The 25,827-nt window shown below is 51.4% G+C and overlaps 1 protein-coding gene and 1 non-coding gene across 4 annotated transcripts in view; both read left to right on the forward strand.

Moving 5' to 3' along the window:
* VAC14 (VAC14 component of PIKFYVE complex) overlaps positions 1-25,827 on the forward strand; it is a 65,671-nt gene that overhangs the window by 13,972 nt on the left and 25,872 nt on the right. For all 3 annotated transcript variants that reach the window (XM_032121797.1, XM_032121798.1, XM_032121796.1), the window contains 7 exons: positions 343-449; positions 1,463-1,597; positions 1,847-1,999; positions 4,079-4,133; positions 10,602-10,746; positions 11,033-11,098; positions 20,312-20,465. In XM_032121797.1, the coding sequence (XP_031977688.1) occupies positions 343-449; positions 1,463-1,597; positions 1,847-1,999; positions 4,079-4,133; positions 10,602-10,746; positions 11,033-11,098; positions 20,312-20,465 (815 nt within the window). The remainder of the gene's footprint in view (positions 1-342; positions 450-1,462; positions 1,598-1,846; positions 2,000-4,078; positions 4,134-10,601; positions 10,747-11,032; positions 11,099-20,311; positions 20,466-25,827) is intronic.
* TRNAG-GCC lies at positions 3,013-3,083 on the forward strand. Its single transcript has one exon. It is a non-coding gene; the product is annotated as a tRNA-Gly (tRNA).

A 25,827-nucleotide genomic window follows, 5' to 3' on the forward strand; every position in this document is an offset into this window, starting at 1 on the left:
TGTCAAGGAACAAGCACTGAAAGCTTTGGCTGTCACCTGCCCCCCTGCTCCTCATCCCAGGCACCTCCATATCCACAGAGCCTGTGTGGCGGTGGGGGAGTTGTGAGAAGCTGGGGGGGCCTCTGGGCTGCCATCACCTCTGTCCTTGCAGCTGTGTGCAGTCTGCTGTGGGGCAGGGTGAGCTTGTCAGCATCGTCTTTCCTGACCCTGCTCCTGTGTGGAGACACTTCTGCCGTGCCACCAGCATCCTTCCATGTGCACCTGCAGAAGACAGTCTCCATAAGTTCTTCCTAATTGCTCTAAGGCAACCAAGTTCTGACCAGCTGCTCTGCGTCTCTACAGGTGTGAGGTGGCTCTTGGGGAATTCCTCAAGGAGATCAAGAAGAATCCCTCCAGTGTGAAATTTGCAGAAATGGCCAATATCCTGGTGATCCACTGCCAGGCGGCAGGTGAGTGCACAGGACCGGGCAGTAGCACCAGCCTCCTGATTTGTGGTGCCCACTGTAGATTCAGGCCAGGAGTTTTCCAGCAGGCTGTTCATCAGCTCAGTTGCTTGCCTTTTTTTTGTCACTGTGCATGAAAATTCTGCTGGAAGTGGGGAACAGGCAGCTTTCCTGAAGTTGGCACAACTGCTTTTGTACTGCAGATCACACAGCCGTAACATAGGTCTGGCATCTTCCAAAACAGAGGGGCCTAAAAGAAAAATATTTGGCACCTGTGGATATCCAGCACTGCTAGGAGGATCTCTGTAAGGTCTTACTGTAACCTCTGGTGGCATTTGGTGCATAGGTCAGATAGTTAAGGATGTGTGTGGTTGTGCCAGTGCTGCACTGTAGCTCCCATGGGTCTGCTGTGTAGGCAGTGGCAGAGAGTCACAGCTGCAGCTGGATGTGTTTCCTGAGAAGGATCTTGTTCCCTAGTTGTGCTCATTAAGCTTAAACTGCTCTTTAAACGTTGCTCAATGGGAGTGGGTTTCTTGGGGGACAGAAAAGTATAGATAGACTGAGACTGGTTGCTCTTGATTAAACTGACTCCCAATGAATTTACACTGTTAAGCTTAAAATCTGGCCTTGCATCAGCAGAGTGCCTTGGTGGTGGTGCCTCTTCCAGAATTTGGGGAGGCTGTTAAAACCCCAGCTCTAGGAATGATGTTTGACCCAGACCCACAGCTGCAGTGGGTGGGACCAAAGAAATACCCTTATGTGTTGGGAAGCTTGACAGAATACTTGTAAATTAGGAAACCTGCATTAAGGGTAGAACTGGGGTAACTGAAACCTAATGACTGTGTTTAATCTCAAGCTCACTGCAGATTCAGGTCTTACTGATCTCCTCTGGGACTAAACTGTCCCAGATGAAGATCTCTCAGGATAGAGCAGAGGCAGCTCCCTGCTTGCAGGTGGTTCTTGGCCTTTGGAGCCAGTGCTGCCCTTTGTCTCACCTTTGCTTGTCCCATGTCTTCCAGATGAGCTGATCCAGCTGACAGCCATGTGCTGGATGCGGGAGTTCATCCAGCTGGCTGGCCGGGTGATGCTGCCTTACTCCTCAGGGATCCTGACCGCTGTCCTGCCGTGTCTCTCCTACGATGATCGCAAGAAGAGTATCCTTGTAACTCAGAGCTGCTCCCATTCCTGCCACAGCAACCCACAGGGAAGTGCCTGTTCCAGTGCCTGTTTCCTGCCCCTGGAGTGCAGGTCCAGGAGAAGTTCTCCCACCAAGTGCTAACACCCACACTGGCCCTTTGGATGTGAGGGGGGTTGCAGTAGCTGGGTGGGGCTGCAGTGGCTTTTCTGTGGCTGGCACCTGCCCATGTGTGGGACTGCGTGTTCCTTACACTGCCTTCACTCAGACATCAAGGAGGTGGCGAACGTGTGCAACCAGAGCCTGATGAAGCTGGTCATCCCAGAGGATGATGAAATGGATGAGGCCAAGCCATCAATGACTATACCAGCAAAGCCCACCTCGGAGGAATCCCTCTCCAAGCCAGAGGCAGTGACCACCGGTGAGTCTCAGTTGGTCTGGGCCATTAGAGGTGTGAGGAAGGTCAAGGGAATGTTCTCAAGAGAAGTTCTTGAGTTGATTTGGTGTCCTGAAGCAGCTCAGAGCACATGGGATCTCTATGCTTTCTTTGGAGACCTGTTGCACAGATGATCCTCTGCTGAGACAGACACGTTTGTTGTAGTCTGCATAAGAGGGTGATTGCTCTGACCTGGAGCCCAAGTGGTGCTGCAGTGCTGCATGCCCTGGTGAGCATCCCCATCCTCTCACCATGCTCCCCTTCAACTTAGTCATCAAGTTGACCTGAAAAAGATAACTTTTAGTTTGGGAGCAGCTATCGTCACCCAAAGGAGAACTCAGAGAGCTGTGTTAGTCCTGGTAGAGCATCAACCACGTGCATGGAGAATGTCTGTGGTGGGGAAGGGTTGAGAACAAAAAGAAGAATTTTGGATCCTTTCCAGATTCATGGTGCTCTCCAGACCATCTGGCAGGTATTGTCCCAGTCCTAAGATTTCCAGCACATAAAAGGCAGAAGTTTGCAAGTGGGATGGGAGACCTGAAGGAGGGTTCAAGTGAAAAGAAACTAAGTGGTCCCTATGAATCAATGCCTGGGAACAGCAGTGGTGTTAGCCCTCCAACATCCCTTGGATGCTGTTGTGCTGGCATGACTAAACGTTTCTTCTGGCACAACACATCTTTGTTGTCCAGATGTATGAAATATGTGTTAGTGTTTAAATCACGAGGGCTGATAGGTGTTCTTCTAAAGCTGCACCTTCAGCCCGGTGCTCTCCTTATAACACGCCCACCAGTGGCTTTTGGAAAATCCTGCCATGAGAGGGAGCAGGAGGATGGGATTAAGACTGAAGGGTTTTCTTGTCCAACAGCAGCAGTGCAAGGCGGGGAGCTGCCAGGGGAGCTGCCGAGGCAGGGTGCGGCTGGCAGGGGTGGCAGTGTGGGCATGGGTGGCGTTTGGGGTGGCAGGAGGAGGCGGCAAGCGCGGAGGCAGCATGCAGGACAGCATTGGTGGTTCAGTGGTAGAATTCTCGCCTGCCACGCGGGAGGCCCGGGTTCGATTCCCGGCCAATGCAGTGCTCTTTTTCCTCCTCCTTTTTTTTATTTCTATCCATAATGTGGACCCAGGCACCTCAAAATACCAGTCTAAATAAGCATCTTAGTCTTCAATAAAGGTGCAAGAGCTTTCATTACCTAACTCTGTACAGGTTTTCTTACTAGAAGAGAGAAAGCAGAAAAATTTACTGCTGTAGCACAGCAGCAAAAACTTTTTTATTCCTTGTTTGTCCCAAGAATACCTTCTTGTATTAAAATTTGTCACAGAAGGGCTTTAAAATATCAACAGAAAGCTTAATTGCTTTATTCTTAGCCCCTCTGGTGTCAAATTGCACCTTGAAGCAGGCAGGATCAGATAAAACTGATGCCTTTCTATGAGAAACTCAGCTCTGCTGTCCAGGCATGCTGATGGAGTGATGTTGCTTGTGTGAGTAGAGGCTGTTGGCACAAGGGGGCACAAAGAGTCAAGTTCATCTTGTCATGCTTTGTCACCATGCTTGTAAGACCCAGTTTTAGCAGGGAGCAGAGGTTGGAAAGCTGTTTGAGTCACTTAGCTTCGATGTGGAGTCAGGCTGTGGCCAGGTGGAGATGTCCTGGGTTGGATTCTACCTTCACTGTGCATGTGGTATCTTTAGGCATTGAAATCAGGAGAGTCAAAGGCAGCTCTGCAGTTCTGAGCTACTTCTTTAAGAATGGTTGAAACCATCAGCAGGATGTGTCTGGGCCTCTGTTACAGAGGAGGGGACCCAGTTTGGGGCAGAGATCTGAAGCTGTGCCCACTTGCATTTTGCTGGGTAAGTGCAGTTCTGTGCCAGCTTGTCTGGCAGCAGGGAAGGGCTTGACAAGGAGTGTAGAATGCTTACTGTAGGCAGGAGGGATCCCTTGGGTCCCTGGACCCTCAGGCCATGACTGGTGATATCTTTGCAGAAGGTCATGCAGCTCTCCAGCCTCCCAGTCCTGCTGTCTACCTTCCCCATCACCCCACTAGCTGTGTCTCCTGTTTTTCTGCCCCCAGGTTCTCTGGATGCATCTGGTGACTCCAGCAACAGCGGAGTCTTCACAGTAACCAGGTAGGGTCTGTTTGTTGCTTCAGAGGGACTTGAGGAGAAAGCTTCTTAGGGTACAGACAATGACTGACAGATGCTGGGCTGGGAGACAGATGGGGGTCTCTTGGTTCCAGTAGGGTGGATGACTGGGGATGCTCTAGGAATTGCTTCTCTCTGGTGTATTTACACCAAAATGACTTGACTTTAGGATGAACTGAGGTGTTTCTTCCCTCAAAGAGACTGACCCAGTTCCATGCTGCTGTCTTGGCGGCCCACCACAGCACAGGGCTATGGGGCTGGACCTAGGGCTGCACAGGTCTTGGCCTCCTGCCTGCCTTGTGTGGCATTAGTCAGCCCTGCACCAGTTCTGTGCCCAGCATGATCTCTCCCAATACTTCATCTAAATCATCTCTCCTGCAAATACCTTTCTTCCCATCCAGCTGTCTGAATTGGGGGCCAAATCTATCTGTTCTAATAGCTTTCCTTTCCTCCTGCTGCCTGCAGTTCCTTTACTCTGAGGTAGTGAGTTCCGACACTTCATTGTGCTGATGCTTATTTTTATTTGTTTTTGTGATCCCCAAAATAGGATGCCTTGCTTTAGCTGCTTCCTAACAGCGTGATGCCCATCACAACACATCCCAGAGCAGTGCAAGCGTCAGCTTTTCAGGTTGATGGTCTGTACTCTCTGTTCCTTTTTTTGCACTTCTGCACAGCCCAGCTACTCCTTGGTCTTAATGATGCCCTTAATTTTTTTTCTCTCATGGAAGTACAGGTCATTTCATTTGCACCTAAATGTTGGTTTATGGTGGTTAAATGACTTTCCCTGGCTTTTTTGTGGTTGCCGTATCCTGACCCTGCTCGGCTCTTGAAGTTTAGCAAGTGCAGAAGTGGATGTGCATAGGGCTGAAATGGGAAAGAGGGTGGGGGAAGAAAAAGAAGAGGCATCGAGTCAGGAGGACAAGTGATAGCCATGGTGGCTCTGTGCTGAAGATCTTGCACGTGAGGGAGAGAGGGAGTGAAAACTGAAGAGGAACAGAAGCAGGGAGAGCTGGGGTGACTTGTCCCAATGTCACCGAGAGCCAGGAGGAGAACAGCTGCTTGAGCTGAAATGCTCTGTCAGCACCTCAAGCACCAGGGAAAACCATCTGGGACAGAAGGCAAGACCCTCCATATCTCTAAGAGACCTGGTTTTGCAGAGGGGCTTTTTCTTGAGCCCTCCTAAGCCCTTTTCAGCAGGAAACGCCAGGCTTTACTGTGGGGTTTACCTGCCCTGTGCGACCTCTCTGCTGCTCCAGCGCTGGGACCTGAAACATCTTTGCCATGGCATCTGTTGTGAGGGACTGGCACAGGATTGGGGGGAGGGCTGTATGTGGCTGACGGGAGCCCTGGACATCTGCCTAGTGCTCCATCCATCGCTCAGGCTGTCTGGCTTGGCGCTGGAGCCGGAGGGAGGCAATAGCTGGCACCCGTGGCCATCAGCAGCCATAATTCACACCGGGGAGCGGCAGCTGCCAGCACGCTGAATGCCCACTGGGTGTCAAGGCAGGACCGCAGGAAGCCGTTGCGTTGCTGGGAAAAGCTGGAAAGCCTGCAAACAGAGGAAGTTGCAGCTGCCTTTTAAGATGAAGTCACTCTTTGCTTCTGTTTTTGTTCATTCCGGCCCCCCCCCCCCCGCCTTCTCCCAGCCTCCCCTGTCGAGCAAATGATGGAGCATGGCCCAATGCCAAGCATCCAGCTCTCACGCCCCTTCCCCTGCCCTCCCCAGCCGGCTGCAGAGGGACAGTGCTCCAGCAGCAGGGAAGGGAGGACCTTGGTCAGTGGGGGCAGAGGAGATCATGGCCTGGCGTCTGCAGAGGGCCATGTTCTGGGAAGGTGCCATCCAAGAAGATGACAAGGCGTGAATGCTTAATACATGGATGCTGGGCACATGCCTGTGGCTACAGACTGACACACTTGATCCTAAAACATGCTCCAAAATGCTTTCCAAGTATTTGCCAGCTTTACTTGGAGGGAGTTTCCTGGTGGCATCCACTAGGAAATGGAGACCGTGTCTGTGCCAAGACAGAAACTGGCTGCTGGGAGAGCCTGGCTACGCAGGGCTGGAGGGGTTTTGGGGTTCCCCATCCAGATGGGGGGCCTCACTTCCACCTTCTGCAAAAACTGTCACTGGAAGTGGACCAGAACCATGTTTCAAAGGCACTGGATCCTTCCTGTGGCCTGGCTGAGCATGCTGCTGCTGCATTCACTGGTGTGAGCCTGGATCAGGAAGGGGAGGTGGAAGCATGGTTGCTGGAGCAGAGCCCGGGCTTCCTTCCGTCGGTCTGAGCTGCCGCAGGAGAAGATCCAGATGTCTGTCCTGCGTCAATGGACCAAAACAGCTGGAAAGTAAGGCTCTTGTAACTGCATTGGTGTTTCAAAACAAGACCTGGACAGTTTGAGACAACTTCCTGATGGTCCTACCAGGCAGAGGGTCGGGCACAGCTGGAAGCAGTCAGTGTTAGGCCGTCTGGGTGATGGGACAAGGTTGATGGGACCACAGTCCCTCACCAAACTAGATGAGGGACATGAAATCTCCAAGAAGAGCGTTTGTGGTACTTCCTGATGCAAGGAAGGCTTCATGCTTTAGGTGGTGGTCAGCAACACATAGACATGTAAAGCTGTGTGTTGCTCTGCAGAAAGAACAAGTGGCTGTCACGTGGCTGAACTGCCCAAGCCTGCATTTAAACCAGGCTTTTGAATGTGGTAGTGCTTACTACAAGGCTAAAATAGCTGCTGCTTGTCTCATGCTGTAAGTTGCTGTACCCCTATGCCCAGAGCCTGATGCACCTTGAAGGTGCAGCTGGGGAACTCGTGGTGGTGGGAACACTTTGGTGGAGGGTAGGGATGGTGTTGGGTGCTCTGCAGTACCCGGGGGATGGTTGGCTGAAGAGGCAGCATGATGGCTTGCTTTGAGCTAAGGCACCAAGCCTGCCTTGGAATCCCGTTCTCCAGCAGCTTGTCCTGCACAGCTTTTAGGTCCAGGGTGGCTCTTCCTGCCCTTCTTTCCAGCCTGGAGTGAGGAGATGGCTTCCCTTTGCTGCTCGCACTTCATGCTTGGGTGGCTGAGCTGGAGGGGGACCTCAGGCACGCTGCCCCAGCCCTTGTCACGGTGATCTACAGCTCGTTGGACTGGATGCCTCTGCCTAGACCTTGGCTTTATCATTTCCCTGGGAGATCTTGGAAACTGCAGTAAGCAGAAGGAAGCCGAGAGCACTGAAATGAGAGTGATGGAGGGCAAGAAAGTGACAGCTTGTGGGACCAATAGCAAAGCTATTTATGTCCTGGCCGCTGGCTCAAGCCCATTGAGCAGCACAGCTGCCAGCCTGTATGGGAGCTGCCCTTGTGACTTGGACCACAATGAAAGAACCTGGATATTTCCACCCTTGGCAAGGCCATTTTGCTGGGCTTGCCTAAAGGCTAGAGCCTGGCCTGGACCTTAACCTTGTCTGAAAATGGGGTCAGGAAAGCAGCTGGGCCAGGCAGGAGGCCAGGAGAAAGATGACAGCTCAGGCATTGGCAGAGAAAAGGTGACTGCTGAGGAGAGAGATGGCAGAAGCCCTTGAAGAAAGGGGAGAAGTGAGAAAATGGGTTGATAAAGGACATGAAGTGAAAAACATTGCTGTGGATTGAATGTAGTGGGAAAGTAAGCTCAGTTCTTACGCTGAAGGGTGCTTTCTGAGATGGGGGGATGTGCTGGGGGATGGGTCTTCTGCCCCACCACTGACCTTGAGCAAAGACTCCCAGTATCCAGAAGTAAGAGCCTGACACAACCCCCATCATTGCTCAATTTGCCCTAAAAACATGTTCTCGCTGTCACAGGCGAACGGCAGGGGTGGTGCCAGGGCCACACTCATCGTCCGGAGGAGAATCTGGGGTAGTGGGTTAGATGGAAGTGATTGCATCTGACATCTGCCCTGCCGCAGATGCCGGCGCTGGAGCCGGCGTGGCAGGCCCGGAGGATCACAGTAACGCAATGCCATTACTGCTGCTCCCTCTCCCTCCTGCCTGGGGATTAAGGAGAGCCAGGCCGAGCTGCGTGCCTGGCTCTGGAGCTGCAGCATGCTCGGCTGCTGCCGTAACCCCTGGAAAGGGGGTAGCCCACAGTAGTCTGGTGCCACTCTGTCCCAGAGGCAGAGGACTGTGGTTGGTGGGAGGTTTTTAGCCCAATTTCCCATGTTTGTCGGACCCCTCACCTTTCATGGTGGTGCCTGGCTTTTGTGCTGAGTAAAGGAACTGCTTCTCCACCAGCAACCCCCCCTAAAAGGTTTATCTCGGCAGCTGCAGGCAGAGGGTAGCCAGTGAGGAGCTTTTCCCAGCTGCAATCCCTTCTAGTGGGAGCCGAGCCCAGCAGAGCCACAGAGCATGGCTGGGGCATGGCTGGGGACTGCCTGGCTCCAGGTCAGCCCGGTGCTCCCAGCCACCTCTTGGGGTCTGCTTGGGTGGGTTTTGGCTTGAGCCACCCAGGCTCCACCCAGGTGCTGCATCATGAGCAGTGATGAAGAAGGGGCTTTCACTAGTGATTTTGGCACAAAACAGATTGGAAATTGCTTGTAGAAGCAAGTTTCTACTGTGCTGTTAGAAGTCCAGCATCAGCAGACTTAACAGTTCTGTGGCAGCCCATGGCACCTCGCATCCCGTCCACTTACCTCACAGCAGCACGGAGCTGGTGGGATGTGACAGCATTAAAGCCACCTCCAAACTGCCCAGCTTCAGGCACCAATTCTCTGTGCTGTCCTTTTGGCCTCTTCCCTCTGAGAACATGCATTACCCTGATGTTTCTTTTTCCCCATCCTGTGCAGACAATGAGTATATTTGGTGTGGAGGTGTTACCGGGTCAAGGTTTCGTTCTCCTCTTCCGTCTGAAGCCTGGGAGCATGGCAGGCTGTGCAGCTGCCATGGGAGATGCTTTTGTAGGAAAACCAAATGCAGTGTTCATTCGGGCTGGCTTAAATGGACGGGGATGCTGCTCCCTTGGACATCTCTCCCAAACTCCTCATGCTCTGGGTCCCTCCTTCCCCTCAGTTCCGTGTGTCTGAGCATTTGGCCCTCGGCTGTTGTTTTCAACATCAAAGTGAAATGCAATTTGCAGCCTCCAGCATCTGTTACGTGAGGCAGATCAAGCAGTCAGATCCCCGCAGGGCTCTGAGGGGCTGCAGCCTTCTTGTCTCGCCCTTACAACGTGTGTCCTGGGGAAGATCAAATCCTATTAAGCCACAGCTCTACTTGCAAATTATACCGTGAGATCTGCCCCTTAGGATTTCTTATCAAACAAGATGCACGGCAGTTCTGTGCACACTGGAAAAATCGGCAAGAGCCTGGTCCAGCCTTGAATAATTCAGTAGCTTGGATATGAGAGGCGTGACATGGCTCTTGAGTGCAACCTCCCCTTGGTGGTCTTCTCCAACCATCTTGGTTCTAACCATTACCTCTCCTTAAATGAGTCTCCTGTGACAGGTACTTCCCATATCCTTGCTGTCAAGGAAGTGGGAAACCATCAGGTAGATTTCAGGATCACAATCAGAACATAAAAATGCCATATCATGACAACTTCTTTTGGGGTCACCTGTCCCAATGCAGGTCCCAGCTATTTGGGAGAAAAACTGGAGGAGCAAGAGCTAAGAGTCTGCAGCAACCGTCAATTTCTAACAGGCACAATGTCCTGGCGAACTAAGGGACTTGTTTCCTTTCGTCTCTTGTTTATGATGAAGGGTTATCCTGATCTTTTGGGAAGCAAGATGAAGGTCTCAAGACAGTGTTGTAGCAGAGAGCTGCATCCCAAACCCGCTGCCAGACAGGGCACCATCTGCAGTTGCCAGCCCAAATCCATTGGGATCAGTGGAACCTGGATGCCTTCATCAGATTGGAGTTTGAATACATGGGTTAATGTTCTCTGAAGCTGTTTGAGCGGGTCAGCCTTGAGGTGGATTCTGAATGGAATTTATGGATCTCTAATCTTTGAACCCCAAATCTGGCAACTGCAGTATGGACCAGTTTCTCACACAGACATGCTACTGTTTTAATTTAGAGTAGTGCCTTCTCATGCGTAGGTACCAGCTGTTTTGGGAAAAGTGGTAACCCTTAAAGCCTCAAAGATTTCTGTTGCTTCCAAAGCATTATACAAAAGGAAAGTGACTATTTACATAGGTAGATAGTGATAGGACAAGGGGGAACAGTTTTAAACTAGGAGAGATTTAGATTAGATGTTAGGAAGAAACTCTTTACTCACAGCATGGTGAGATACTGGCAGAGGTTTTGCAGAGCAGCTGTGGATGGCCCATTTCTGGAAATGTTCAAGGGCTGGCTGGACTAGGAACCTGGTCTAGTGACTTTCATCTAGTGAGGGTTTGAGCTGAGGTGTTTGATGCAGCCTCTGGAGTGTTGTAGACTTCCCCACAATGGGAGGAATGAGCTGGACTTTACAGTACTGAAGCAGCCTCTCTTCTTTCCATGCAGCTGTGAGAGGATCCAGGTGACCCTGAACCTGGATGGAATAGTTCAGGTGCTGGACTACCACCTCAGTGATACATCCATTGGGATGATGACCAGAATTGCAGTCCTGAAATGGCTTTACCACTTGTACATCAAGACTCCTCGTAAGGTAGGTTGGGGACTCAGCATTCAGCTGAGTTTGTCAGCTCCCAGCTTGTTCCATTGCCTTGATAGGAGTGCAAATTGTAATTGTGTCTACCTGCAAGTGTGTGTCTACCTGCCTTTTCTGAGAAGGCTTTGGCTGCCAGATACCCTGTAGCTTGAGGAAGAAGAGCTCTCCAGCTTAGATGGAAAATGCTGGTGAAGCTCTTGGCAGCCTCCCTCGGGGCAGGTGTCCTGTGGCTGTGTATGACCTGGCCTGTAGGACTGATGCCCACCCATCCTTCTGCTTCCAGATGTTCCGACACACCGACAGCCTCTTCCCCATCTTGCTGCGGACCCTCTCAGACGAGTCGGATGAGGTAAGTGCTGCAGCTGCTGCAGAAATCCTGGAAGCCTGCTGCTTCCACATCTACTGGGGTTTTGGGGTTTTTTGGTGGAACTGAGGTATTTTGTGATGCTTGGCCAATGTTGGCACTGAGGGGTTTTACCCTGTTGGCCAAACTGAAGAAGACCCGATGCAGAGCCTGTAGGTACTTGCTCAGCTGAAAATCCTGCTGTCTTGGGGGTTCTCTGATGTATAAACCTTGTTCTCCATCTCTGAGAATTGACCCTTCAAATCCAGCTCCTAAGAATCCTTTTTGCCTGCCTGGGAAGGCAGATGGGGCTTCACCCCTGGGGCTGAGTCATGGTCAGATCCTTGCTGAGTGGGAATTCAGGTGCCTTGCAACAACCTCTGTAAAGATGCAAGGGGGATTGTGTCCAAGCTGGTGCTGCCAAATCTATATCATAAGCCGTTTAAGCAGCACCCACTGCTTGGAGGGCAGCAGCAGCATTGCCTGGTAGGGCTGCAGTAGATGCTCAGTGGCATCAGGTTGGCTGGGAACCACTCAGCTTGGAAGTGAGCAAAGATAATCAGACAGCAAACTGAGCCAGCTTGCTCTGCTGTTGCCCTTCATCTCCCACAGTGCTGCACCATTTTCCTGTTTCCTTGTCTTGCTTCTTCACCCCTCTCCCCTGGTTCCAGTCATCTCAATTTTGGTGGTGTTGTTGTCTTATTCCTCTCTAAGTTGTTCCCTGGGGCATTTTAGTGCTTGGGTGGGAGGCCAGCAGCATGGCCCACAGCTGGCCCAGGCACTGGTAGAGCTTCCACCATCAGCTGGATCCTCTTGCCTGGAAGTACAAATGATCCTGGCTGGTTTCTCGGTCCAGACCTTCCTCATGGAATAAAAATCACATGCTATGCTGTGCCTTATATGCTCAGAGCACCAAACTCCAATCCTGCAGTAAATCCCATGTGCGAGGGGATCATTAAGAGAGGAGGGAAGGGAATGAGCAAGTGAGGGAATGACTTGCAAAGGCAAGCAACTGCCTGGCCATTTTCCATCCCCTGCTGCTTACAGTGCAAACCTTTCCAAAAGAGTCCCCAAGCACACATCTGCCTTTGCAACGCTCTAGAAAGCCTGCATCTTGCAGATAGTCTCTCCAGCTTGGCAGGAGATCGCAGTGAGTCATGTTGCAATTACACTGCTTATTAATATTTGAAAAAAACAGTGAAGAAAGGACCCTGGTGATGCATTTCCTCCATGTGACATAACTGGGAATGGCGCAAAAGTAATTTTAAGCTGATTTATTTAATCCTGGCTTCTATTTATTTAAATGTTTGGAGGTGGCTTTTTTTTTTTTTTTTAAGGAAATCCATAGACGAGTCAATCCATTAAACACCACCACTCAGCTGGCTGTCAACCAGATTTGCTGCTCTCTGCGGAGGAAATAGAAATGACTGAAATAGTAGGGGGGTTTTGAGCTGGACATTTTTGGGAATGATGAGGACACTCTGAGCTACTTAACCTGCTATGTCAGTGCCTGTTAGAAAAGGGAGGTGCTTGCTTAGCCAGTGCAGTATTTGTTTGCACAGTCATGTTGTCCTGGAGCGGACTGTGACCCCCAGAAGCTCCTGGATAACAGCCTGGGGATCACCTGGTCGGCTTGGGGGCCTAAGTGAGCTAAACATCCGCTCTGATGAGGAGGCATCTCCCGCCTCTTTCCAGATCGGGCTGTGTACGTTGTGTGGTGTAGCACAAGGTGTACACACATCTTCAGAGGGGTTTTTTTTGCTGTCTTCATCCTGTGATGCTGCCCTCCCCAAGGGAACCTGCTGGACAGCAGTGTTGGTATCATCTGTATTCCCAACAAGGTTGAACATCCTTCTGTAGCGCCTAGCGTTTCCCTGGCCCCTGTACACAGTTTGGAGGCTACCTGTCACTCTGCTGATGTGCCCTGGAACAGTTGTTTGTCACCAGCTCATCACCAAAGGACAGTCTGGGTTTGGAGGGTCAGTGCTAGTCCGGGCATCAGACTGAAATCAGACTGTGCTCAGGCACCTTATTTTTAAGGTCTTGTCTTGCTGAGGTGATCTCAGTCTCTCTCTGCACTTGCCATAAATAATCAAGCCCAAAGCAAAGAAGGGCTCACGCTGGATGGAGCGGATGAGATCCATGCCCCTTAAGTTCTCATGCCTGTTTTTGTCATTCAAGTAGCACAGGGTCTTGCACCACCTCCACTGTGCTAAACAGGGGCCAGCATCTCATGATGCATCTGCAGTGTCCTGAGTCATCTCTGCCTTCTCTCCTATTCCCCTTCCTACCCAATTCTCCTGTGCCAGTAAAGAAATGGTCAAGAGACCTAGTTAAGATTCACAAAGGCAGCACAGAGAAGTTGGAGCTAAGCTGAAACAAGCAGTTCCCTTTGATATGTAGACAAGTCAGGATCCAGGATTCCTGGCTGTCAGATGCTGTGCTGCTGCACTGCGTCACCTCGTGCTGCTTCCTGTGCTTCCCCGACAGGGAGATGTTCTGTCCTGTGTTTGAGACCTGGCTTTGAAGGCAATCTATAAAAGCCCTGCTTAAAATTTGATGTGCTTGAAAACTTCCTTACAAGATGTAACCAGATCCTGCTGGGAGTGGGTTTTTCTACACTGTCTGCTCGGTTCATCCGTATGAGTCTTGCTGCCCTGTTTGAAAAACTGATGTTAGGGAAGGTGAAAAGTCAGAAAGTGCTGTTTGGGAGCAGTGGGTGGGACTTTTCCACCTGCAGGCTAAAGGCACCACTGCTGATTGGCACTGCTGATTGGCACTTCAGAAAAGAAGACAGGTTATTCAAATTGCCTCCTGCAAGTTCATGGTGCAAAGGGAGCTCTGGATGTAGCCTTTCAGTTCCCTGGATTCTGAGTGGATCCAGGCACTGAGCTCAAGTGAGCACAACAGGAACTGGGGCATCTCAGAAAACCATGAAGCAGTGACACTACTCAGTTTCTTTCTTTGCTTTGTTCTCCTTTTTCCGGCTCCAAAATGGAGTGGTTTCTTTAGGGCTGAACGTGTTCCTGTTTGCTTATCTGCTTGCCTCAATCTTGTTGGGGGTTGGAAGTTGTGCTGGGACTTTTGTCTGAATCATGCAGGAATGACGCATGAGGTGGAGCTGGTGTCTGATGTGAAGCAGAGTAGACTCTGGCTTCCTCAACTCTGCTAACATGAAAACCTGCTCTTTATGCAGTGGCTGGGCAAGGCTTTGAGTACAGAAGTACTTCCTTCAGAAGTCTCCTCAAGAGTTGGTAACCTTCCCTAGAGGGAATGAACTGAGCCTGGGCTGCCACTGACTTTGGAGGGCAGGTGTAGATGGGTTACTAGGAAGAAATTCTTCTATGCGGGGATGGTGAGACACTGGCACAGGCTGCCCAGAGAAGCTGTGGCTTGCCCCATCCGTGGAAGTGTTCAGGTTGGATGGGACTCTGAGCAACCTTATCAGGCAGAGGGTGTCCCTGCCCATGGCAGGGAGGTTGGAACCAGATGATCTTTGAAGTCCCTTCTAACCCAGACCATTCTGAGATTTTGTGATGTACTTGAACATCTACATGACCCTCAAGCCGACTTCCCACAAGAAGCTGAAATGTTCTGCCCTCTTGGGTTTCCAGTATCAAACTAGAAGAGAAGAAAACCCTGGCATGGTGGTATACTGACAGTCATCTCTTTCCTTTGCATGTCCTGCTGCAGTACTGCAGGATTTCAAAGCCAGGTCTCTACCCTGCTCTGAGCTCTGCTGTCACCCTAAATCCTGGCGAACTTCTCCTATCGCACCCGATCCCAGTACAATGAAGCTGAACAAAGGCTTGTGCCAAAGCAAATAGCTGTCTTAGCATGGCTTGGTTTGGAGCTTTGCTCTGTTGGGTTTAGAGCCATTGTCCTCCAGCTCCCGGCCATTCATCTGCCACAGCCGAAATACTGTGACCTGATGCAAAGCAGAGGGTGTAAGCTAAAGACTGCAAAGAGGAGAACTGTAATGTATGTATGCCTGGCTTTACCTGAACTTTTTTTGGTGGTAAAGCTTCTCCGGAGGGAGACTCAAAGCTATGGGGTACTGAAGCAAGGAGGCTACTGGTTTTCAAGGGGGAAGTTACACTGAGGGTGAGCTTGGGACTGAAATGGGGTATAGAGAAATGTGTATCATTCCAGTCGGATGGTGGAAAATGCGGTTAGCCTGGATTGCCATAGGTGGAAGCAGCCTGTAAGCAGAAGTGGGGTGATGCTTTTTCAGAGGACTCGAGACCACCTGGTTGAACAATAATCCGTGCACTGCATCCTGCAGAAATAGGAAGTTTCTTTGTGGGGAGTGGGATCCATAGGGAGCTTCTTGGCTTAGCACCAGTTTCAGACCATGATTTCCTAATTTATGTATACACATGCATATGCAGTTTATACGTACACTGAACAACTGGGGTAAACTGGCAATCTGGGCTTGAGCTGGTGCTTGTAGCATTCCTGGGTGAAGTTATGGAGCAGACTAAAACCACAGAAAACCTGTCTGCCATGGAGGGCAGGCAATCTCTGTCCTGGGGAGCTGACTCGGAGAGGGTCCAGGGTGGGATGGAGATGTAGGATGCAGGATTTGGTGAGTTGGGCTTTGGGTGCCTGGTTCCCTGTGTGCAGAGGGAGGTGGTGGGTGGGAGACAGCAAATAAAAGCAAACCCTTTGCCCGTCATAAGCTCTGGGACTGTGGGTGTTGAATTTGAAGGGTTTGCAGTCATCCAGTCTCCCACAGCATGGCCTGTAGGGATACTCCAGGGCTGTTCCAGCCCCGTTCCGCTGGCTGGACCTTGCCCTTCAATACATGAAGAAATAGCACTTGTGGCACTTGGACATGGCTTAGTTGTGAGCACAGTGGCTGGACTCAGTGACCTTAGAGGGATTTTTCAACCTTAAGAATTCCATTACTCGATGATCCTTGTGGGTCTCTTCCAACTCAGCATATTCTGGGATTCTATGAAATACCTTCTTGGCATCCTGCCCTGACTGGCATCAGGTGGCATGTTAAGCTCCCTGTGCACTAATTAAACACATTTAAAGAGGTGCTCTGAGCTGTGGCAGTGTTGGGTGCTGCAGGCCTGGCCCTCACACCCCCAGCAGCAGGGACAGCTTGGGGATTTACAAAAGCGGGAGAGTGGACAGGGAGTTTTCAGGTTCCAGCTTGTTTTGGGATGGCTGTGGCTCTACTACCAAGTGCATTCCCCACTGCCAGCTGTATTTGCTAGTGCTGTGAGCATGTGTCAGCATGACCTGGCAAGATTTGCCCTGGGGAGGAGAGGAGAAGCCTCCAGGCCTTCTGCCTTCCTTCTGTTCCCCATCCTCTCCTGGGAAGGCATAAAAAATAGATCTTGGCAAGATCAGAGGATAAAAGTTGCTGTGTCGGGGACCTGAAAAGAGGTTTGGTTAAATTGGTGTGGGAAGATTAATTGTGGGTTTTCTTTTCTTTTTCTGTCTTTAAAGCTGGTGGAGACAGGGAGGACACAAGTTTGCTTTTCACACTGTGTGTGTCTGGGGCTCGGCCAGCCTCGCTCCTGGCCACTCCTGGCTCCAGGACTGCCTGCCCATGCTCACCTCCTTCCCTGGCTATGGCTTAAAGCATTGGAACGAGGAAAAATATAAAACAAAAGGGGCTGTGTTTGTGTTGTGGAGAAGGAGGAAGCACCCAGCAGCACCCTTGGCTTTTCCTCATTACCACTGGGTCTCTCCACCACCTGCCTTGCCTATACTGGAAATGCCGTAGGGTTTTCCACAGCCTCACGGATTCTTGGGCCCCTTTGAAGAAGTGCTTTGCTGCCCTTGATGTTCTTGTTTTCTGTCTTGGTAGCATCTTGCTTCAGCTGAATTCCCATCTTCTCCTTGGCAAGAATAACCTGATGTTGAGTGCCCCATTTCATTGCCCAGGGCATGCTAGATGTTCACTAGGACATCCAAGGCCGCCCAGGAGCATCTCCCTGCTGCACAAAGGCATTTTAATTTATTATTTTTTTTCCCAGCTTATCTGTAAATACCAGCAAGGAGGAGCTAGTCCGTATCCTTGCCACTGCATGTGCCCCAGGAGCTGCTGCTGCAGCCTGCTCTGGTGTCCTGGTAGTCATCATGTGCTGTGGGATGCTAAGTCTCACTCCCAGGGGTCTGCAGCACATCTGGGATCGCTTTCCCTTCCTCTGCCATGGGCTGGGGCCAGCCCTGTGTTCTGACCAGAGGCAAATGCCCCCCCTCCTCCAGGAGCACCAAGGCACTGCTTTGCACACACAGGGAGGTGCATCCCGTCCGGCACACTCCATCTGGGGGCTGCCTTCCCCCCCTGCCGCTGCCAGCAGAGCTGGTCTCGGCTCCGTTCAACCAGAACAAGCGGCAAATTAACCTGACCTAGATCTGGAGAAGCTGACAGTTGTGTGTGCCCTCAAAATCCATGCTCTGGAGGCAATGCAGGGAGAAATCTTGCCTATTCTCAGAGAGGAGAAATAGCTGCTTATTTATAACTGTCTGAAAACCTGCTTCTCATTCCCCGGCCACCCAGAGCTTGTCCTCTTACGTGCTGCTCTTCAGCCCTGTGCTGGGAATGGCTTGAGACATTGGACAGGTCTCCCCATCCATCATGTTGCTGCTTTTCCTATTTACACTAACCAGGCACACATTTGCCCAGAGCAGGGCACACTCCTAGGTCTCATCACCACTGGAAAACCTTCCCAGAAATCCCCTTGGGACTGGGAAAACGCCCTTGGGGGTTGATCCTCCAGGCCGGCTGTCAGGATCACACCTTCGCCTGGCAGCTGAGAAGGGCTCTGGCCCTCGTGCTCCAGCGCTGTCAGGTCTGACGGCCACTGGGTTCCTGACGGATGGGACCAGCTCGCTCCTGGCACAGCCGGTCGTTGCCATGGCAATGGCAGGATATTGCTTTCTTACAGCCTCCTGGCTTGCACAAAGCCAGCCGCCAGCTCCAGCTTTGCTTAGCACAGGGATGTGCAGTGCATACCAAGCACTCCTGCCTTTCCTCTGTCCCCAGCTGGGAACCCACTCCGGAGCATGCGGGGAAGAGGCAGCGGGAGCTGGAGCTTCCTGCCTCTTTCCCATGGCTGGAAAACCCCATGTCTTTGCAGCTGCCTGCTCTTACTCCCAGTGCTCATGTGCTGACCCCTCCTGCTTGTTATTTCCTCCATGTTTTTTAGTTGCAAAATTCAGCCTATGCTGCTTTTTCCACCTCCTGCCTGTAACCTACATGGGGGGGATAACCCTTAACCTCTGCAAAGCTCAAGAGGTCCATGCATACCTTGCAGTGGTGCTGGTCACTGCTGCCCTGGCTACTCTGGCTGGAGCATCCTGATCCCAACAGCATCTCAGAGATGAGGCTCCGGGTTAAGGATCTGACCTCAAGTAACGACTCTTAAAAGCTTTGAGAGGCAGCAGGGTTGATTTTTGCCCAGCCTGGGGGCTTGGTCATGTTTCCTCAAACTGTGGGAGCTGCTGGTGAAGACTAAGCTGGATGATGTGGCTGGGTGGGGGCACCGGGGCAGCAGGGAGCTAGTCACAAGTGGCTAGGTCATGCTGTACATGAACCACATATGGCCTCAGCTCCTGGCTGTGTTGGGTTTGGCAAAATGCACCACATGAATGAGAGCCCTGGCTCTTGCCTGCCTGCCAACCCCAGTAGCCAAGCCCTGAGTCCCTTTGCCAGTTTCAGCCAACATGACTTGGAAACCTTTGTGGGTGTTATTTCCCCACTGCGAGAGCCTGAGTCCCAAGTTGGTGCCTGTTCAAAGGCTGCAAGTTCAGCTGAGTCACATGATTAGCCACTAGAGAATCTACACAGGGCTTCAGGAGACCAGGCATCCTGAGCTCTGCTCAGGGGCGTCCTGCACTTGAAATGAAACACAGCCAGCACCACTCTGTCTGAGCCACAGATGCTTGAAATCCAGGCAGGGAGGGAGGACCAAGGTCTTCCCTCTGCCAGGACCACAGAGGCCTCTCCCTGGAAGAGGATGAAGGCTGATGATGGCAGGGTCCTCCCATGCTGGCAATGAGCTCCCAGCCTTGACAGCATCATGGAGGTGCCGTATTCTTCAGGGGCAGCAGTAGAAGTTGTTGTCTTATTTTTTTTCCCTGCCTTTCAGCTGCCCTTGGGAGCTGTGGGTTGAGACTTAATCATGTTTATAGGCAGAGGGTCTTCCCAAGCATGCTGGAGCCCTGTGGTCCCCGTGGCAGGCTGCTTCCTCACCACTGCCTCTACGCCATACACAGCCTGGACAGCACACTGCCTGCTCCGTGGCTCCTGGGGGCTTGAAAATCAGCCTTAATTACAAAAAAAAAAGCCCCAAAGATTCACTCAGCTTAAGATATCTGTGCAAAAGAAAAACTCAGGAGCTCCTCTTCCTGATTTTCAGGGGCTGTGTTTTCTAGCATGATAAAAAAAAAAATCATAATTGGCTTTTTGTTTTTCCAGGGGGAGGGGTTTTCTATGTTAGCTCAGAAACTAAAACTCCTATATAACTGCAGCTCCTCAAAAAGATGCCTTGTGAGAACACAGGGAAAGCCTGGGATACTGTGCTGGTGGGCAATGGGTGGTTGGGGATGTGCTCTGCCAGATGTTGAGGAGTAAAGACGTGGCAGTCGACCCTTTTTGGCAGCCTTTTTGCCCTGCACAGCCCCTCTGCACTTAGAGCACCAGGGATGGCTGATGAAACATCTCGACCCAAGGACATTTGAATGAAGGGGGACCCAAAATAGCCTGAGACTTGAGAAGGGTTGAGGATGGAAAAAAACCCACCCGGTAATAACTTCTGCAGAAATGCTATATATAGACTGATTTGGTGACTTCTGGAAAGAAAGAACTATGATATCTAAGTGGCAGCTCTGCCCTGACGTCCTGAGCTGAGCCTTCCCTGGGATGCTGCCTTGTAGAGGGGAGCTGGCTGATGTTTACCCCCAGAACATCCCTGTGCTCTTGCTGGTATTGTCCCAAATCTGTGGTTATGAAGGGGAAGCAAAACCCAGACCTCCCCAAAGTGGAACAAGAAGAAAGCAAGCCCTATTCCTGGTTGTGTAATTTCCACTTGGAGTTTTGTAGGTAGCCCTCTTTTACTTACACCTTTCTCAGTGTGCTGGGATTTGGTATTTGCTTCCCACCTCAACCCTCTCTGTATGTGGATTTGGAAAGAAAAGCTCACCGAGCCATCTGCCCCTGTGTGTGCTCACCCTGCACCATCCCTGTCTCCGCAGGTTATCCTGAAGGACCTGGAATTGCTGGCTGAGATCGCTTCTTCCCCAGCAGGACAGACAGAGGAGGGTCACGGTCCCTCCGATGGCTCCGATGCGCGACCTGGCCCAGTGGAGCTCCATGTCCCAGCCAGGGCTGGCCAGCTGAGCTCCTCCAGTGAGTGCCCCTGTGCCACAGCTCCGTGCCTCCCCACTCCTGGGCTCTCTCCATGTTCCATGGCACGAGTCAGGTTTGCTCAGGCAAAGGAGAAGCTTCTTTTACAGTAATAAATCAACGTCTTCATCCCCACCCAGCATAGTTTGGGGATCGAGTCTGCCATGCCGCAGACCAGGGCGCTTCTTTTATTTTTACTGCTCTTTCCCCTAGTTTGCGTTTTGGGGATTTGGGGCTTAGTTTAGCAGCAGGATGCTCCAGAGGACAGTGTGGAGGGATGTCATTATTGTCCTATTTTTTATGGGACCTTGGGTTCCAGCCTCTTTGCTCCTTGTAAAAGCCCTCAGAGGCCTAGAATCAGTGCAGGATGGGATGCTGGCTGCAATCCCAGCTCTCCAAAACATCCCCAGATCTGCAGAGGGATTCCTGTGCCAGGCTGCCCACATTGGCTATGAACTGCTATGTTGCTCTGAGTGTCTGGCAAAACCTCAGGAGAGAGATGAAGAGGGGCGATCCTATTTTCTGGAGACTTGAGAGATAAAAAAAAGAAAACCAACCTTTCATTAATTATCCCAGCACATGGGGAAATTTTTTCCACCTTCCCTTGTCTGTGGTTCATCCTTTACAGTTGCTTGGCTGCTCCTTCTCCTCCACTGCTGCTATTTAAGGGCCTCCCAGCTGTACTCCCCAGGCCAGGTCATCCCAGCCAAAAGCACGTTTCATGTGAGCTTTGGATTGCAACCCGAGCACTGAGCCAAGTCTGCCTCTCCCTGCACAGGATGCAGCCACAGGGCCTTGCAAAATCACCACCAGAGAGGGAGGCTTTGCTTTCCCATCCCCAGGCTTTGTTTTCTCCAAAGGTCCTGGATCACTCACCCCTCCCTGGTCTTATAACTGTCTGCGCCAGCAACCAGCTCAAGTCTTGGGCTGTTCAGGGTCAGATATTTTTTGTGGATCTACCTGTTTCCTGCTGGCAGCTTTATCTCTGCGATGGAGAGGTGAGGGCTGCAGAGCTGGCAACCTCCCCAAGCCCTCTGCAAGTCTCATCCATCCTCCCACTGTCAGAAGTGAGACTGCCTGGGTGGAGCGGCTCCTGCAGCGCTGGCCAAGCAGCTGAGAAGCTGCAGTTCAGCTCACACTGATGGTTGTCTGAGGTTTCCTTCCTTCTGGATGATCTAAAAATAGCAGGCTGGATGGCGTGGATCCTAACGACTGCCGTGGCCCCTGTTAGCTATCTGGAAGAGCAACCTGGCTTCACTTCCTTAAGTGTAACCTTTAAAAAGAGTGTGGCTCTCCCTTCCTGGAGTAGATCTGCTGGAGCTGGAGCTCCCGTTGCCCCAGGGTGGGACAACTTGCCCCCACACAGGTCCTAATGGGCTCTGGCTTCCTCACCTATTTTCTTCTTCCCTATAATGCACCAGAAATATGTTCCTTAAGAATTTATTTGGGGCTGAGCTTTGCAGGGTCATTGGCTTTTAACCAAAGGCAGATGTTTTTGGGGAGGGAAAAAGGAGCTGGTTCATTGGGTTTGGACGTTTATCATGGCCCCAGTCCTGTCTGGCTTTGACCACCCAAGGCTGAGACTAGATGGGCTGCTGGGGAGTTCCCTCAGGGAAACTGAAGGTCACAGCCGGGCCAGGACCTTCCTGGATTATGCCTGGAATATCAGAGGCTCCTGAAAAATACTCCTTTTGTCAGAGGATTGCTTGAAGGGAGAGCTTTTCGGAGCAGGACAGTGGGCAGTCGAAATCCCCATGTGTGAGTGTGGTCCCAAATGGTGAGAGCAAGTGAGCCAAAACTCTGCCCTTCCCACGCAAAAATCATGCTGGCACCAAAGAGAAGGTGTATCCCTTTCTGGAGTCACTGGTTTCATACTGGGATGTATGGGATGGTTCCCTAGGGTGCTGTGGTTCAGTGCTGTATTGGCAGTAGCATGGATGCTGTTCCCCCATCAGAGTGGGGACTGCAGGGTTCCAGCACTTTTCCCCAGGGTAAAATCTCTCCATTGTCTTCATCCACTTCAGACTGAGTTGCCATTGAAGCCAGCAGTGGGAGGGAAGCTGCTGATCCATCCCAGCCCCAATCGTCTCCTATCCCTGAGGCCCTTCCAAATGTGCAGTTCGTGGCTTTGCAGGTAAACGAGCAAGGTCACCCTTTGAAATCCTTGAGCTCGTGGCAGATTCCCTGCTGTGCTCTCTGTCTTGACACTCCAGGCTTTGCCAGCCAAGCAAGTAAGGGCAGGAGTGGAGGTGGAAGGGGCCAGTGCCCCCATGGTCTTCCCCACGTTTCCTCTCTCTCCCTTTCTTCCCTCGGGATGTGTTTATGCAGTTGTTTCCCTGCCATTGAGTTTGGTTTCCTTCAGATGCTGGTTGATTAGTCAGGAAAGCCGTGTCCCACTTCCGCAGCCCGTTCCCAGCTCCAGTTTTTATTTAGCCGCTTTGTTCTCCGGTTACGTAAGGTCAGCTGCCCTCGACGCCTTCTCCAAGCACAATGAGCTGGGGCCAGCCCAGCTCAGCACTGCCGGGGAGACCCAACATCTCCTCCCGACCTGCTCTGACTGCCCTGGGAGAGGGAGGCTGGTGCTGGCCTCCAGGAATGCTTCCTTGGTGCTTTCTGCCCACTTTTCCAGGAACATGGGCTGCAGGGCTGTGCCTGAGAGCTCCCTGGTCTTTGGAGTGATGGTGCAATGCCAGTCTGGTCAGTACAATGGGAATCCAGCTGCCTGCTTTGCTTTAGGAGTGTTTATTCCAACCGTGTAGAAGTTGAGACAAGTAGCAGATGACCCGAGTGGTTGTCACCAAGGTCAGTGGGTCAAGGGAGGTGATTGGGCACCTTTACTCCGCTCTGGTGAGACCCCATCTGGATGACTACATCCAGATCTGGGGTCCTCAGCACTGGAAGGACATGGACCAGTCATAGCAAGTCCAGAGGAGGTCACAGAGATGATCAGAGGCTGAAGTACCTCTACTAAGGAGACGGACTGGGAGTTGAGGTTGTTCAGCCTGGAGAAGGTTCCAGGGAGACCTTGGAGCCTCTTCCAGTGCCTTAAAGGGCTCCAGAAAAACTGGAGGACTTTGGACAAGGCACAGAGTGACAGGACAAGGGGGAATGGCTTCAAGCTTAAGGAGAATAGTTTAGGTTAGGTATTAGGAAGAAATTCTTCATTGTGAGGATGGCAAGGCACTGGAAGAGGTTGCCCAGAGAAGATGTGGATGTACTATTCCTGGAAGTGTTCAAGGCCAGGTTGGATGGGGCTCTGAGCAACCCAGTCTAGTGGGAGGTGTCCCTGCCCATAGCAAGGGGGTTGGACTAGATGGCCTTTAAATGTCCCTTCCAACCCAAACCATTCCATGATATCGTAGGTGCAAGCCCTCCAGCCTAGTATACAGCTCTGCTCTGCAGGAGAGACAAAAGCTCATTCCAAAAGGATGCCAGACCAGCTGCTGCCTTGCACAGGGTAACTCTCAAACACATCTCTTCCTTCCTTTCTGCACAGCTTTGTAAGGTGAAGCAGTTACAGCCCTTTGTTTCCTCTCCAGCTTGGTCCGGTCTCTCCTGCCTGGCTTCCTGCCGGAGATGGTGGGGACAGCGCTGTACCCTCTGAGCTCCTCATGCTATAGGATGTTTACCAGGAGTCTGACTCTATATGTGGATGCACTAATGTGCCTGAGGTCATTGGTTTCCACTGGCAAACCATGGATATCCCAGGAGTCAGTGGATTACTCTGGAGGAGACTGCTAGAAGTCCCTGAGAAATGTAGTCTGTTGAGTTCAATCTTGCTGTATCCCCCCTGGAGAATGTGCAACGCTCCAGAACGGAGATATTCTGTGTTAGGGGTTTACTTTTGATGTATCTTGGGGGGAATTTTATTCTCAGTGAGCCAAACCACTCCCTTTTCGTTGTCCATTGCTTCGTTTGTGTAATCAGATTAGCAGAAGTAGCAGTGTGTGACAAGGTCCCACCTCCATACAGTCTGGAAAATGTTAGGGCAGCCTCTGCAAACATCAGGTGAGAGTCTGTAGGGTGCAGGAGGTCCATGACAGGTAGAAAAGAGAACGTGGCCCCTTGTCAGATGGCTCAGATTTGCTAAACTGCTATTTCCAGTGTTAGAGAAGGATAAAAGTTAAACCCCTACTTACTCATCCTCCCAACAAAAGGCAGCCGACATCACACCACCAATCACTTGCTCTCAAAGGAGCCAGCTTCCAGCAGTTTTTGCAGGATCAGGAGTGTGACAGCAGGGAGCAGAGGAGCCAAGCAGGCAAGAGAAAAGAGGGCTGTTCTGAGTGCTCCAAGCTCAGTGGTCTGGTTCCTGATGATTGGTGGCTGTGGCATCTCTTTCCCTACTAGCATGAAGCTGTTCAGGAGAGTTGACTGTCAAAAACGTTCTTCTGCCTCTTGGGGAGGAGAGGAATTTGAAGGAAAGGGTGATCTGTTTCTTTTCCTGGATATTAGAGTGTAATAGCAGAGCTGGGATGCCATGGAAAACCCCAGGAGAGACCATCCAGATGTAGCATTAACTCGCCTGGCGTGCCTCCAGGTATCCATCCCTCCTGAGATGGTCACAGCATACAGCCAGCCAGAAAGCCTGGGGATTCCCAAAAAACAGCTGAGATTACTGATCTGTTGTGGTGGACAAAGGAGAAGTTGATGGTGTAGATAAATCACTCCTAGCCAAGCCCTCCCTTGGAGCTACTTTGCTGGGCTGCCTCAGTTTTCCTAAGATGTTGTGAGGAATTTGGAGGGTGAGGTGAGGAATGAAGTGAAAAACAAACTATCAGAATGAGAGTGTTGGTGTGGAAATGGCCCAGCAAAGCCCATTGCTGCTCATTCCTACAGGTTATCTTCTGTATGCTTCACCTTTCCATGCAGGAGCCTCAATCCACTCTAAGCTCACCATGAAGCTTAACCATTCCTGGTTTGCAGCTCTGCTGGGTGTACTTTGTGCTCCAGAACAATGGCTGAGCTATACCCCTGCTGCATTTTTGCTTATTGATTTACCTTAGCAAAGAAAAATGAGGCAGTAGTTGGCTGCTAACCTTCCTAGGAAAACCGTCAGGATTATCATTGCCTGCTGCCTTCCTCTAAGGCAGCCATGAGAACAGACTCTGCATCAAGTGGGGGGAACCAGGGGCAGCAAAAGCCTCATATGGCATCAAAATATGTACCCCAACCCATCTGGGACCCCCTTTCTGCTGATACGCTGAAGTCATGGGAATTACAAACCCATGGCTCTTTAGCCAGGTAGAAAGGGGGAAACATCTATGTGTGCCCAGGCAAAACCAGGCTGAGCACAGCCCCTGCCCGTGCAATCCAGAATTTTGATGGGTTTATTTCCCCAGCAGCATCCTGTGCTCTGGAGAGG

The sequence above is a fragment of the Corvus moneduloides genome, chromosome 12 (assembly GCF_009650955.1).
Source record: "Corvus moneduloides isolate bCorMon1 chromosome 12, bCorMon1.pri, whole genome shotgun sequence".
Taxonomy (NCBI): domain Eukaryota; kingdom Metazoa; phylum Chordata; class Aves; order Passeriformes; family Corvidae; genus Corvus; species Corvus moneduloides.